The sequence below is a fragment of the Staurois parvus genome, unplaced genomic scaffold, assembly GCF_062004578.1.
Source record: "Staurois parvus isolate SC_StPar_1 unplaced genomic scaffold, SC_StPar_1.0 ptg000151l, whole genome shotgun sequence".
Lineage (NCBI taxonomy): Eukaryota > Metazoa > Chordata > Amphibia > Anura > Ranidae > Staurois > Staurois parvus.
Genome location: NW_028317947.1, coordinates 6,028,446 through 6,044,208, shown reverse-complemented (window position 1 = coordinate 6,044,208; position 15,763 = coordinate 6,028,446). Strand labels below are relative to the sequence as shown.

At 43.5% G+C, this 15,763-nt stretch overlaps 1 protein-coding gene across 2 annotated transcripts in view; it reads right to left on the bottom strand.

Annotated features, from left to right (window-relative positions):
- The window catches only part of GRB7 (growth factor receptor bound protein 7), a 218,482-nt gene that overhangs the window by 51,110 nt on the left and 151,609 nt on the right, over positions 1-15,763 (bottom strand). For both annotated transcript variants that reach the window (XM_089674375.1, XM_089674376.1), the window contains 3 exons: positions 6,181-6,364; positions 4,998-5,130; positions 1,865-2,021 (listed from right to left, as the gene is read on the bottom strand). In XM_089674375.1, the coding sequence (XP_089530501.1) occupies positions 1,865-2,021; positions 4,998-5,130; positions 6,181-6,364 (474 nt within the window). The remainder of the gene's footprint in view (positions 1-1,864; positions 2,022-4,997; positions 5,131-6,180; positions 6,365-15,763) is intronic.

The window sequence follows — 15,763 nt, the reverse complement described above, 5'->3', positions numbered from 1 at the left end:
TTCAGATGTTGAAGCAGCTGTGTGTATGGGCTCATTGATTACTATAGTGCTACGTTTGGATGCTTACAAAACTATCTGCTGTACGCTTCTAAATGCAGAGTTTTTTTCTGCCCTTGTAAATAAGCCATTACATGCTATGTGGCAATATACATTTTGGGAGATGATACAGTAGAGATCTGGCCAGCAGATGTCCTTCAACACTCATTGTTATTGTTTATCTTCTAAAAGCTGATTGACCTCTTTGGCTTTGAGGTCTACCTTTCTGGAAAGCGCTTTTGTTGAGCACGATGGTGGAGCTGATATCACAGGAGGAGATTTTGTTTGGAAGTTGGCGGAGGATTGTTTTTCTGGTTGCACAGTTCTCTTTTGTTTGGATTGGAATTTTTATTTGCATTTTCTAATCTTTATGATTCTGTCATTTTGTGAAACATTTATATGAGTTTGGCAGGGCACTATGTATGGCAGGGCTCAAAATTTCAAGTCCTGAGCTACTAGCCAGGACTTAAGAGTTACTTACCACCAGTTGCCCCACCCAACCCCTATCCTGCACAGCCATTAATTGAACACCTAAACGTGCCCTCGTAAATGATCTCATGAAATGGCACTGTTAAATTATTTATGCAGAATAAAGGAAGGAAGGGGAGGGGATGAAGGGAGGAAGGAAGGGAGGGCGGAAAAAGGAGGGAGGAAGGGAGGGAGGAAAAAAAGGAGGAAGGAAGGGAGGAAAAAAAGGAGGAAGGAAGGGAGGGAGGAAAAAAGGGAGGAAGGAAGGAAGGAAGGAAGGGAGGAAAAAATGGAGGAAGGAAGGGAGGGAGGAAAATAGGGAGGAAGGATGGGAGGGAGGAAAAAAGGGAGGAAAAAAGTGAAGGAAGGAAGGATAGAAGGAAAGTAAGGAAGGAGAAAAGGAAAGGAAGGGAAGGAGGGAGGAAAAAAGGGAAGGGAGGGAGGGGTGGAAGGAAGGAAAGGAAAGGAAAGGAAAGGGAAGGAAAGGAAGGACTCACATGGATGGATCCTGGCTCACATGCTCAGTCGGAAGCATCACAGGGCTGCCGGCTGCTCTGTGTACAATTTCCCGCTCACACATCCTCTTATGAGAAGCTGCACGGCACGGACTGGAGTGTAGGTGGGCACAGGGGGAGGCAGAGCAGATTCAGCCTCTCTCCTATCCTCTCCTATTGGTGCAGAGGATGATGGGCTGGACACTGAGGAGCACACAAGGGGGCCCAAAAAGAAACGTAACAATCAAGGATGAACGGTGCAGCAGTGGGGACAGTTACAAGCACCAATCTCCTTGTATGGCCTCCAATGAAGAAGCTGAAAGCCGCTTCTCCTCCTCTACCACCTGTGACTTTCAGCTGCTTCATTGAAAGCCATACAGGAAGATCGCTGCTTGTAACTGTCCCCAACGCCACCCCACCCACCCACTTTTAGTCCCGGTGCTGTTCACCCCTATGTTATTTCCACGTGCCCAATGCGAGCGGGCGAATGGAAACTTTTTGAGGACTGATACGGTATCTATTTAAAGGAGAAGTGTGGCATGTTTGTATACTTATTTTTTTAATAGAAGTAATCGAAAAGGTATAAAAAAATTACTGACTTCTCAGAGAAGAGTGCAGGGATGAGAAGCTTGATGGTGGGTGTTGAATATTTACACAGTATATATATACTAGATTTATAAATTAAAAATCATGTGACAAAACTTTCTCTCTGCAGTTAAATATTTTTGGTATCCAGGTCTTCAGGATCTAATAAGTCCCCAAAGGCAACTTCTCCACTTTAATTTTCATAGTATATGAAACAAGCCCAAAGCTCCATAAAATAGCACATGCATTAGTAATAATGAATCCCTGTATTTCTCCCTCACCGAGCCCCAGATGCGGATGTAACTCCACTAGAGACCAGCTCTCGTCACTCAGGCAGTGGGCCTTCTCCACCAGCATGTCACACAGATGTCGAGCCGTTGCTCCAGCTGTCACTTCTAATGACCGGCACGTGCCATCCTCACTGAACACCTTCACCATCTGTTCTTGAGAGAAAGCACATTTGTTCAGCTTGGATGTTCACCAACATAATCATAGATCATCCACATATTCTATGGCATAAACGTTTTTGAATGAAGATCATTCTTTGCTGCCCACAACAGCCAGTCACAGTCTCCCTATCATAATCCTACTGCAGTATGGTACAATGAAAGAGAGACTAACTATGGTAATCACGATGGGCAAGAGAAAGTCTTTCTTCAGGCACTTTGTTATATAAAGTTGTCCGTTGCCTTGAAAGGTTGTTCCCTGGTAACAAAACACTTTGGCATTTTAAAATACCTTGCTCAATCACAATGTGTTCCCCAGCACAAGGAATGTCTATGCATGGCTGCCTCTAGCATCTCCACTGCACTAAATAAAAGCTCCCCTATTACGTCATCACTTTGATTTAAGGGAATAACTGGCCCATGGGACATCATGACCACCTTTAGACCTACTCTGTTTGATTTATGAAAATAATTGGCCCATGGGACATCATGGCCACCTTTAGACCTACTCTGTTTGATTTATGAAAATAATTGGCCCATGGGACATCATGGCCACCTTTAGACCTACTCTGTTTGATTTATGAAAATAATTGGCCCATGGGACATCATGGACATCTATAGGCCTACTCTGTTCAATTTGAGGAAAACACAGTGACTTGAAAAAGTATTCATACCCGTTGACATTTTCCATATTTTGTCATGTTACAACCAAAAACTTGAATGTATTTTATTGGGATTTTATATAATAGACCAACACAAAATGGCACATAATTGTAAAGTAGAAGGAAAATGATAAACGGTTTTCAAAATTTATTACAAATAAATATCTGAAAAGTGTGGAGTGCATTTGTATTCAGCCCCCCGGAGTCAATACTTTGTAGAACCACCTTTCGCTGCAATTACAGCTGCAAGTCTTTTTGGGATGTCTCTACCAGCTTTGCACATCTAGAGAGCAAAAGTTTTGCCCATTCTTCTTTGCAAAATAGCTCAACCTCTGTCAGATTGGATGGAGAGCGTCTGTAAACAGCAATTTTAAAGTCTTACCACATATACTCAGTTGGATTTAGGTCTGGACTTTGACTGGTCCATTCTAACACATGAAAATCGTTTGATCTAAACCATTCCATCGTAGCTCTGGCTGTATGTTTATGGTCATTGTCCTGCTGGAAGGTGAACCTCCACCCCAGTCTCAAGTCTTTTGCAGACTCTAACAGGTTTTCTTCTAAGATTGCCCTGTATCTGTCTCCATCCATCTTCCCATCAACTCTGACCAGCTTCTCTGTCCCTGCTGAAGAAAAGCATCCCTACAACATGATGCTGCCACCACCATGTTTCACGGTGGGGATGGTGTGTTCAGGGTGATGTGCAGTGTTAGTTTTCCGCCACACATAGCGTTTTGCTTCTAGGCCAAAAAGTTAAATTTTGGTCTCATCTGCACCTTCTTCCACAAGTTTGCTGTGTCCCCCACATGGCTTCCAGCAAACTGAAAACAGGACTTCTTATGGCTTTCTTTCAACATTGCCTTTCTTCTTGCCACTCTTCCATAAAGGCCAGATTTGTGGAGTGTACGACTAATAGTTTGTGACGGAAGACACTTTGGGTGGGGGCCCATGTAACCCAGCTCACTTTGGAGAGTTGGGGAGACCCCTGTCTCAGCTCCCCATATTCCTCTTATGTGTAAATCACCCTGTGCCTGTTAGGGGTACAGGGTGATCTGTCCTAATATTGTGTGGGCTTTGTCTCAGACTGTGTAGACATGTTTAGGAGATAGGTGGGGTGGGGGTTGTTGATTGTTTAATGTTATATTGCTGCATCCCATCGTTCTATTGTTTGTCTGGCTTGGAAGCAAACTATTATGGGATGTATGTGTTTATGTGTATTAGCTTCGTGGGGGGGGGGGTGTCTCCAGCAGCCCTCCCTCCTGATGGGACTCTATTTACTAATTAGGTGACTTCTGAAGGCAATTGGTTCCATAAGATTTTAGTTAAGGGTATCAGAGTAAAGTGGGCTGAAGACAAATGCATGCCACACTTTGGAATTTGGAAACTTATTTAACATTTTCCTTCCACTTCACAAAAATGTGCTGCTTTGTGTTGGTCTACCATATAAAATCCCAATAAAATACATTTACGTTTTTAGTTGTAACAAAATGTGGGAAATTTCAAGGGGTATTTGTATCTCTTATCTGCCCCTGGTGTGGCAGGAAAGTTTCTCTTTGTAAGATTTTTAAGTTCTCTGAATCCTCCTGTATTAATTTGTATTGTAATTGTACTGTCTGCCCTTTTTTTGTAAACCGCTGCATAAACTGTTGGCGCTATATAAATCCTATAGTATAATAATAACAATAATAAATAAATAAAATGGTTGTGCCAGAATAAACCAAATTAGTGCCAGTGGCTACTGATTGCTAGACAGGGTGCCAGTTCTTTAAAGCATGAAGCAGGTCATGCTGGGCTTTCTTATTAGAAAGCCCAGTATTGTGTTTGGACTTTCACTGCTTGAATAAATTACCCATATTGGAAGAATAAAAGATCAGTAGTGCCATGTTAGTAATATGTTCAGCTCAAAAATAAAATCAAAACAAAAACCCCAGTGGGACCTGATAATGCATTTAGGGTTGGGCATATATTTGATTGCCTGTCATCATCAAGCAGATATCTGCCCATCTTCGGCCACCCAAATGTCTTGCCTTTTTTCTGCCTCAGTCCTGTCATGTGAAGGATTGTTGGTTGATCTGGTGTGCTCAAAAATGAATTATCCCAGGATTTGATAAAAATGATTATTTAGGGGCTGATTTCTGAAGAATGTAGCAAAGATATCAGCAAGAAAAGTGAACGTGTTGCACACTATAAAGTCAGATTTATTGCTTGATTTTTGAGGATCACATTGGACTGGTTGATAAGGACAATGTCCCTGATTCCAGTAGTATGAACCTATTGCTGTAGGGCTGTTTTATTAGTGTACTCACATGGGGACCCCCTTCCAGAGGGGAGCTGCTATTAGGTGTGTTGCTGAGAATAGGGGAGGAGTTGCAAAGTTCCGGGAATGGATTAGGGATGTCAGGTAGTGAAGATGATCTGGACTCTTCATCTCGTAACCGCCTGCAGTAAAAAAAAAAAAGTTAAAAAGTGCCATTTTTTGAAAAAGTCAAGTGGAAACTAATATCTAGCAGAAGACTTTAAATGTTAACTGCACCCTAGATCAGTATGACTCTAAAAAAAACCCAGATCTGTCTCCTCCTAATGCGTAGAAATGTGACCTTTTAGAGTCATGACAGGCAGTCTCCAGTGCCTTTATTGTGCCTTTCAGACTTTTCTTTGTAACCACAAAAAAGATAATTTGCAGATCCTTCTGTTCTAAAAAGTCTGCATTTCAAGTGTAAAATCAAGAATGACCGGTATATTCTTTTTTACCAGAATATGTATTCTTTTTTTACCAGAGTTCTTTTTTTACCAGAATATGTATTGTTTCCAATTAGCAATAGAAAAAATAAAAATGTATTTTTGATAACCATATAAAATTTTAATATAATATAACATAACATAACGCATATAAAATATGACACATTTCTTCCATCACATGACCAGCAAAATAAATAAAACATTTTCTGTATATAAAGAGGTGTGGTGAAGTAAAAGGGGGAGGGCTTAAATAAGGATAGGGCTGATTTTGTAGACTTAGTCCTCATGCACACTGGACGTTTTTACAGCGGCTGTTTTTGTTTTTTGGCGTTTTTTTCTACAGCCAGTAAACTCCCCCAGCATGTTATCCTATGTGTCCATGCACACATAGACTGGAATCAACGTTTTTTGGCAGGGGCGTTTTTTGACTGGAAAAAAACACAGAACTAGTGAGTTTCTTGAGGTGTTTTTTAGCTGTAAAAATACTCTAATGATGAAAAACATGGCAAAACGCAGCAAACCTGCGTTTTTGGACCTTTTTTTAGTTACAAAAATGCTAAAAACCACAAACACAAAAAAATGGCGAAATGCCGCTAAGCACTAATGCAAGTACGCTAAAAAAGTCACGTTTTTAACGTGACTTTACACAGCGAATGTTACCAGCGTTATTAAAACGCCCCGTGTGCATGGAGCCTAAGCGTGCGTGATTATTGTCAGAATTATTTTTCAGTTGTCTTGATCATGACTTACCCCCACCTGCCGCTCTGTATTAACAGGGGTTGTGACCTCTTCACGTCTGATGACAGCAAGTCTGACTTTTCTGGGTGCCCTTTAAGAGGTGTGAGCCCTCGGGTCGTGTAGCCTTCTCGCTCGTACTGATTGTCCGGCGCAGGACTATGACTACTCTCTAACGCCTCCAAGTCCATGCTGCCTCCTAAAGAAAAGAGAATATCCATTTGTAGAGGTAGACCTCGCAGCTAAGGGCTAAACTACTTGTCATGCCTTTAACTTTGGTTTCTGTCTTGTTTCGGTCTTCCGTCTTGTCTTTGTTGTCTCTAGTGGTCAATCAATTACCACCACTTTAATATTACTGTTGAAGCAGGTAATCTGACTCAGTAAAGGCGGAATATTTCATGACATATAATAAATATAAACCAGGTTACAACAAGACTCCTGCGTTAACTAGCATTGCTGGAGAGTATACTGTAGAAATATTCAAATGTGCACCTACAGGTAAAGCAAACCTGTACTCAAGTCAAACTTTAAAAGCCACCCAATGCCTTCTATTACTGGTTTTAGCCAGAAAACTCTCTTCTGTGCATCTCTCTGATTGAGTTTCATTTCTTTAAGTCCTTGACAACTGGTATTCTATTGTCCAATAAAACTACCTCAACAGCCAGTCATGGTACTCTCACAGGATAAGGTGCTACAGTTGGGTTGGGCTTAGTCCAGAGGTGAGGTCTCCAGGATCAAAGGGTTGGGCTTAGTCCAGGGGTGAGGTCTACAGGATCAAAGGGTTGGGCTTATTCCAGAGGTGAGATCTCCAGGATCAAAGGGTTGGGCTTAGTCCAGGGGTGAGGTCTACAGGATCAAAGGGTTGGGCTTAGTCCAGAGGTGAGGTCTCCAGGATCAAAGGGTTGGGCTTAGTCCAGGGGTGAGGTCTACAGGATCAAAGGGTTGGGCTTAGTCCAGAGGTGAGGTCTCCAAGATCAAAGGGTTGGGCTTAGTCCAGAGGTGAGGTCTACAGTATCAAAGGGTTGGGCTTAGTCCAGATGCGAGGTCTACAGGATCAAAGGGTTGGGCTTAGTCCAGAGGTGAGGTCTACAGGATCAAAGGGTTGGGCTTAGTCCAGAGGCCAGGTCTACAGGATCAAAGGGTTGGGCTTAGTCCAGAGGCGAGGTCTACAGGATCAAAGGGTTGGGCTTAGTTCAGAGGCCAGGTCTACAGGATCAAAGGGTTGGGCTTAGTCCAGAGGTGAGGTCTACAGGATCAAAGGGTTGGGCTTAGTCCAGAGGTGAGGTCTACAGGATCAAAGGGTTGGGCTTAGTCCAAAGGTGAGGTCTACAGGATCAAAGGGTTGGGCTTAGTCCAGAGGCGAGGTCTACAGGATCAAAGGGTTGGGCTTAGTCCAGACGCAAGGTCTACAGGATCAAAGGGTTGGGCTTAGTCCAGAGGCGAGGTCTACAGGATCAAAGGGTTGGGCTTAGTCCAGAGGCGAGGTCTACAGGATCAAAGGGTTGGGCTTAGTCCAGAGGTGAGGTCTATAGGCACAAGTTCCCTTTCTTTGCAACCGGACTCTGTGTAATTACTGAAACCGCACCACTCTGCAAACACCCACAGTCAAACCACCAAAAATGAACAATTAATTACACATTGGCAACCACAACCTTCTTATATCTCTTACATTCCAATGTCTGCTCATCTCCTGCAGCCCTCATAAAAGGATTCGCACTCTCACTCTGAACTTTTGCCTTTTAGTTTACACAGACATTGTATTACAATGCATGCAAAGCCATTTGTTTTTCTGGATATCATGTGGAAGTGTAAGAAATCCCAGTCAGCAATTGCAAAGGAATAAATGCAAATTCCTCAATATCCCCAGTGTCATCTACAGATATCACCAAAATTGTCCTCCCCGCTCCTCCCAAGACATCCCTCGCTCTCTAGCTCCATTGTTACCTTCTCCCATGCTCGTCTCCAGGACTTTTCCACAGTCTCCCTCATCCTCTGGAGCTCCATTCTCCAGTATGTCTGGTCAGCTCCTACGCTGTCCGCCATTAGGCAATCCTTTAAAACTCATTTATTCAGGGAAGTCTACCCCACCTCCATCTAAAAACTGTACTTAAGTCACCTCCATCACAGTGATCGCCTTTTGTACCACTTCCCCTTCCCTTTAGATTGCAAGCTCCATGAGCAGGGCCCTCCTATTCCTTCTGCACTGAACTGTTTTTTTTTTTTGCTAATAAGAAAAAACTGTTTTGTTTATGTGTTGTAACTTTGATGTGATTTATTATTTATTTATCACAGGCACTTATATAACGCTGTCAATTTACACAGCGCTTTACCAGGGGCGGACTGACCATTTGGAAACTCTGGCACTGCCTGAGGGCCTGGGGTCAGTAGGGGGCCCCATGAGATGCCCCTGGTACCTTTTTCATAGGCTATTTTGAGTTTGGGCAAGGACACAGGGGCCCCATGATCCCCTATTGCCCAGGGGCCCCATGAGTTGTCAGTCCACCCCTGCACTTTACATATACAGTGGGGATCGAAAGTTTGGGCACCCCAGCTAAAAATTTGTATTAATGTGCATAAAGAAGCCAAGGAAAGATGGAAAAATCTCCAAAAGGCATCAAATTACAGATTAGACATTCTTATAATATGTCAACAAAAGTTAGATTTTATTTCCATCATTTACACTTTCAAAATAACAGAAAACAAAAAAATGGCGTCTGCAAAAGTTTGGGCACCCTGCAGAATTTATAGCATGCACTGCCCCCTTTGCCAAGCTGAAACCTGTCAGTGTCATGGATTGTTCTCAATCATCATCTGGGAAGACCAGGTGATGTCAATCTCAAAGGTTTTAAATGCCCAGACTCATCTGACCTTGCCCCAACAATCAGCACCATGGGTTCTTCTAAGCAGTTGTCTAGAAAACTGAAACTGAAAATAGTTGACGCTCACAAAGCTGGAGAAGGCTATAAGAAGATAGCAAAGCGTTTTCAGATGTCAGTATCCTCTGTTCGGAATGTAATTAAGAAATGGCAGTCATCAGGAACAGTGGAAGTTAAAGCAAGATCTGGAAGACCAAGAAAAATATCAGACAGAACAGCTCGCAGGATTGTGAGAAAAACAATTCAAAACCCACGTTTGACTGCACGATCCCTCCAGAAAGATCTGGCAGACACTGGAGTTGTGGTACACTATTCCACTATAAAGAGATACTTGTACAAATATGGTCTTCATGGAAGAGTCATCAGAAGAAAACCTCTTCTACGTCCTCACCACAAAAATCATCGTTTGAACTTTGCAAATGAATATATAGACAAGCCTGATGCATTTTGGAAACAAGTTCTGTGGACCGATGAGGTTAAAATTGAACTTTTTGGCTGGAATGAGCAAAGGTACGTTTGGAGAAGAAGGGGCACAGAATTTAATGAAAAGAACCTCTGTCCAACTGTTAAGCATGGGGTTGGATCAATCATGCTTTGGGGTTGTGTTGCAGCCAGTGGCACAGGGAACATCTCACGAGTAGAAGGAAAAATGGATTCAATAAAATCTCAGCAAATTTTGAATGGTAACTTGATGCCATCTGTGAAAAAGCTGAAGTTAAAGAGAGGATGGCTTCTACAAATGGATAATGATCCTAAACACACCTCGAAATCCACGGGGGATTACATCAAGAGGCGTAAACTGAAGGTTTTGCCATGGCCTTCACAATCTCCTGACCTCAACATAATTGAAAATCTATGGATAGACCTTAAAAGAGCAGTGCATGACAGACAGCCCAGAAATCTCAAAGAACTGGAAGACTTTTGTAAGGAAGAATGGGCAAAGATACCTCAAACAAGAATTGAAAGACTCTTGGCTGGCTACAAAAAGCGTTTACAAGCTGTGATACTTGCCAAAGGGGGCAGTACAAGATATTAACTCTGCAGGGTGCCCAAACTTTTGCAGACGCCATTTTTTTGTTTTCTGTTATTTTGAAAGTGTAAATGATGGAAATAAAATCTAACTTTTGTTGACATATTATAAGAATGTCTAATCTGTAATTTGATGCCTTTTGGAGATTTTTCCATCTTTCCTTGGCTTCTTTATGCACATTAATACACATTTTTAGCTGGGGTGCCCAAACTTTCGATCCCCACTGTATATTGTACATTCACATCAGTCCCTAACCCTCAAGGGATGTACAATCTAAGGTCCCTAACTCACATTCATACATACACATCAGGGGTGGACTGACCATTTGGGTGCTGCCTGAGGGCCCGGGGTCAGTGTGGGGCCCCATGAGATGCCCCTGGTACCTTTCATAGGCTTTTTTGTGTGTAGGCAAGGACACGGGCCCCATGATCCCCTATTACCTGGGGGCCCCATGAGTTGTCAGTCTGCCCCGATACACATACTAGAGCCAATGCACCTGCCAGCACGTCTTTAGAATGTAGGAGGAAACTGGAGCATCTGGAAGAAACCCACGCAGGCAGAGGGAGAACATGCAAACTCCAGGTAGGTGGTGCCGTGGTCGGGATTCGAACCAACGACGCTAGTACTGCCAGGCAGAAGAGCTAACCATTTAGCCACTGATGCAACTTTACACTGGCTGGCACTCAAGTGGGCAGCACAAAGTTGCAACACATGGACAGAACTGTTATACTTTTCCTATTAGCAAAACAAAAGGCGCATCAAAGTCATTCCCATCCAAAATCACATCAAAGTCGCTCCAATCCAAAATCGCATCAAAGTCGCTCCCATCTAAAGTCATGTCAAAGTTGCACCCATCCAAAGTTACATCAAAGTTGCACCCATCTAAAGTTACATCAAAGTTGCACCCATCCAAAGTTACATCAAAGTTGCACCCATCCAAAGTTACATCAAAGCTGCACCCATCTAAAGTTACATCAAAGTTGCACCCATCTAAAGTTACATCAAAGTTGCACCCATCCAAAGTTACATCAAAGTTGCACCCATCTAAAGTTACATCAAAGTTGCACCCATCCAAAGTTACATCAAAGCTGCACCCATCCAAAGTTACATTAAAGTTGCACCCATCCAAAGTTACATCAAAGCTGCACCCATCTAAAGTTACATCAAAGTTGCACCCATCCAAAGTTACATCAAAGCTGCACCCATCCAAAGTTACATCAAAGTTGCACCCATCTAAAGTTACATCAAAGTTGCACCCATCTGATGTAACTTTGGATGGGTGCAGCTTTGATGTAACTTTGGATGGGTGCAGCTTTGATGTAACTTTAAAGTTGCACCCATCCAAAGTTGCACCAAAGTCGCACCCATCCAAAGTTCCATCAAAGTTGCACCAAAGTCACACCCATTCAAAGTGGCATCAAAGTCAATACTTTCCTATTAGCAAAAAAAACAAAAAAATAAAAACACACAAATGCAAAAAAAAGCAACACTTGCATTTTTGGTGTGGGTCCATTAAAGTCTATTACAATCTGCAGTGGGGAAAAAAGTCCCTGACCCTTTTTAAAAAAACGCAGCAGCTCAAAACACACAGATGTGAACTAGATCCATAGGAAGTCATGTTAAATGGACTGTAGTGCGTTTCTGCAAACGGGAAAAACGCACTGAAATCCGCATAAGTGTGAACCTAGGGGAATTGTATTACAGGCTTTTACCAATAAAATCATTTTCCTTTTTACAATAGAAATGTGAATTGATAGGGAGCGCCGACTATAACATACATTCCATGAAAGGTATAACAGGCATTTTAATATGAAGTTAGTCCCTGTTTCTAGGGGCAAACTACTCCAGGAGGAAAGCCTGGGACTATACGTGGAAAATCCTGAAGTTGAGGCTTGATGTACCAGGTGGCCACTTGCCAGGTATGGACTGCACCTTTAAGTCGCCGGGTGGCTGTTTGGCTTTCACTGTTGGCATGGATTCTGCGTTTTCAGCTAATTTTCCTTCCATGCTTTGACCTGCACCTAACCTAACTCGCCCCTCCTTCTGGGTTTAAAATGTAACTCGGAGGGAGGCAGGAAACGCACCGATACCTACTGCTCCATTAACACCTTCATCTACGGCTCACACTGGAGGGGGCAAAACCTGGGGCAGCTGTGTATAGAACCAATCCGCTTCCAGGTTATAGTGCCGGTCACACCAGTGCGATTTCAGGTGCGATTTTTGTGAATTAAAATCGCATCTAATGAATGTGAATGTCAGTGTTTTAACATGTGCGATTTGCTGCAGTGCATTACTTTCTGCAGTTTTGTTGTGATTTCACATACATAGAATATAAAGGAAATTGCACTGCAAATTGCAAGAAATCGTTGAAAATCTTCATAAGTAGCAATAAAGTGTTCAGAAATCGCACCTGAAATCACACGGATTTAAAATCGCAGCGGTGTGACCAGCGACTAACACCCTGGTCACATCGAACCTGACTTTAAAATCGTGCAACTAACACCCGGTCACATTGAACCCGACTTTGAAATCGTGCGACTAACACCCCGGTCACATCGAACCCAACTGTGAAATCGTACGACTAACACCCAGTCACATCGAACCCGACTTTGAAATCATGCAACTAACACCCCGGTCACATCGAACCCGACTTTGAAATCGTGCGACTAACACCCGGTCACATCAAACCCGACTTTGAAATCGTGCGACTAACACCCCGGTCACATGGAACCCGACTTTGAAATCGTGCGACTAACACCCCGGTCACATCGAACTCGACTTTGAAATCGTGCGACTAACACCCCGGTCACATCGAACCCGACTGTGAAATCGTGCGACTAACTCTGGTCACATGGAACCCGACTTTGAAATCGTGCGACTAACACCCCGGTCACATCGAACCCGACTTTGAAATCGTGCAACTAACACCCTGGTCACATCGAACCCGACTTTGAAATCGTGCGACTAACACCCGGTCACATCGAACCCGACTTTGAAATCGTACAACTAACACCCCAGTCACATCGGGTGTGAATTGGCATGCGATTTACAAGCCATGTGACTTGCAAATCATATGCCAAGTCGCACCCTATTGTCCGCAATTACAGCGGTCAAATTGGTATGGTTCTGACTTGGTCAGAAACGCACCGATTTCTAAAGTAGTACATACACTATTTTTGGTGCGATTTGCATAGACATCTGTGTCAGATGTCTTGCAAATCGCACCTGAAATCGGCTTCTCACCCGACTTTGAAATTGTGCGAGTTCACTGCAAGTCGCATGATTTCAAAGTTGGGCTTGATGTTACGGGGGGGTTACAGTGAAGTTTCACGATTTCAAAGTAATACAGCGGTCAAATTGGCGCGATTCCAACTTGGTCCTAGTCGCACCAGTTTCTAAAGTAGTACATGCACTACTTTTGGTGCGATTTACATAGACATCTGTGTCAGATGTCTTGCAAATCACACCTGAAATCAACATCTCACCCAACTTCACTGTAAGTTGCACGATTTCAAATTTGGGTTTGATGTAACCGGGGGGGTTACAGTGAAGTCGCACGATTTCAAAGTCAGATGCTTTGCAGATTTTAGGTGCGATTTGCAAGACATATGAAACAGATGTCTATGCAAATCATGCCAAAAGGAGTGCATGCGCAACTTTAGAAATTGGTGCGGCTCCGACCTAGTCGGAACTGCACCAATATGACCGCTGTAATTGCGATTTGAGCATGCGATGTGCAAGTCGCATTCCAATTTGCATCCAGTCTGACCGAGGTGTTATTGTCAAAGTTTAATTGAACAAGCTGAAGTTAGAAGCTGATTGGCTACCATACACAGTTGCACTTGATTTTGCACTCTCCAGTTTTAGGGTCCATTCACACTTGTGCAACTTCAAAATCGTGCAATTTTCAGTGCGACTTGATGTGAGTTTGAGGCGACTTTGTGGCTTTGACCAAGGATGATTGTTTGTGCTGTACAAAGTCACACACAAGTTGCATGTATAACATTCAGGTGCGATGTTCATGAGTCTCATGAAAGTCGGACCAAAGTAGTGCAGGAACTACTTTGAAGTTGCACAGATATGAATGGTACTCATTGGGAAACACAGGGTGCGACTTGTCATGCGGCTTTGAACCCCAAACTTGCATGGCAAGTCAGAGAAGCGTGAATGGGAACTTAGTAAATCAGCCCCATAACGTCTCTGTGTTGTGGAACTGTAAGTTCAATATGGTACATGCAGGGGCGGACTGACCATTTGGAAACTCGGGCACTGCCCGAGGGCCCGGGGTCAGTAAGGGGGCCCCATGAGATGCCCCTGGTACCTTTTTCATAGGCTTTTTTGAGTTTGGGCAAGGACACAGGGGCCCCATGATCCCCTAATGCCCGGGGGCCCCATGAGTTGTCAGTCCACCCCTGGGTACATGAACTAAAGACTGGCAGTTCTGATTATTAGCACTCCTAAGAGGCTAGGTTCATAGTAATGTGGTGCGGTACATCGCATGTAAGTCGCACAGGAACCACACCGCATTCCTGTGTAAATCACATGCGATTTGTGTGCGGTGCGATTGGAGCCATACATTTTGTATGGCTCCAATCGCACCACACCCGCACCAAAGTGGTTCAGAACCCTTTTTTAGGTCCGCACTAGAATCGGATTGCATGGGTATTCACACCTATGTGATCCGATTCTACACATTGCACCGCATTTTGTGGACCGATTTCAGGGTGCTGGTAACGTAACATATACACCCGCATCGGTTCACATGAACAGGGTGCGATTCTGATGCGGTGCGGAATTCGCACAAAAAACGCTGCAAATTCCGCACCGCATCAGAGTGAACCCAGCCGGAAAGGTCAGTCCATCCAAAACGTATGTTTCCGTTGCTGGTAGATGATATCTATGTGAATTACTCTTTCACTTCTTAAGAGATAACTCCACTTTAATGAAAGAAAAAAAATCGCATATGCAGTTTCCAGACCAGGCAATTTGTAATTTCATGCTATTGAGAGTCGGGTCACACTATAGAAACGTTGTCCAGATGCGTTTCTGCATGCGCGGTTTTGATGCATCTTTGACACATTCTTGTGTGTTTTTGATGCGTTCCAGTTCATTATTCCCCCCTCTCTTTTTTTCCAATTTAAATAGGGACATGTGCGATTTGGATCCATTTTACTGCATTCCAGTACCGTTCTGTGCAGGAAAAATGCAACCTGTTGTACTTTTTTTTTTCTGCATCCGGAACGCACTGTGAACTATGACACTGACAACCAAATAATCTACTTTCTGTGCGTTTTGGATGCAGAAAAAAAGCTTGGAGTGTGAATTGGCCCTAAAAGTGACATCTCCTTTTTCGTTCTGCAGCCCCTGTTATTTTCTGTACAATTCAATGCAATATGGCAACCAACAGTGTACAGAACAACTCGAAAAATATGTCCTGCTTGTGAGATTGGCTCACCGATTTTCTGCAGATTTTAGGCATCCTCTGCAACAGAAATGTCATTTTTGCTGAGATACCCCACCCGTTGCCACGCATGTGAGGTGGCAAGAGGCGTTGACACCGACACCCAGAACATATGCAGTGCTGGCCGACCTATGTTTCTAAGACAGCTCTCAGTCTGGACCAGGGGTGGACTGACAACACATGGGGCCCCCGGGCAATAAGGGATCATGGGGCCCTGCTTGTGCGATTGGC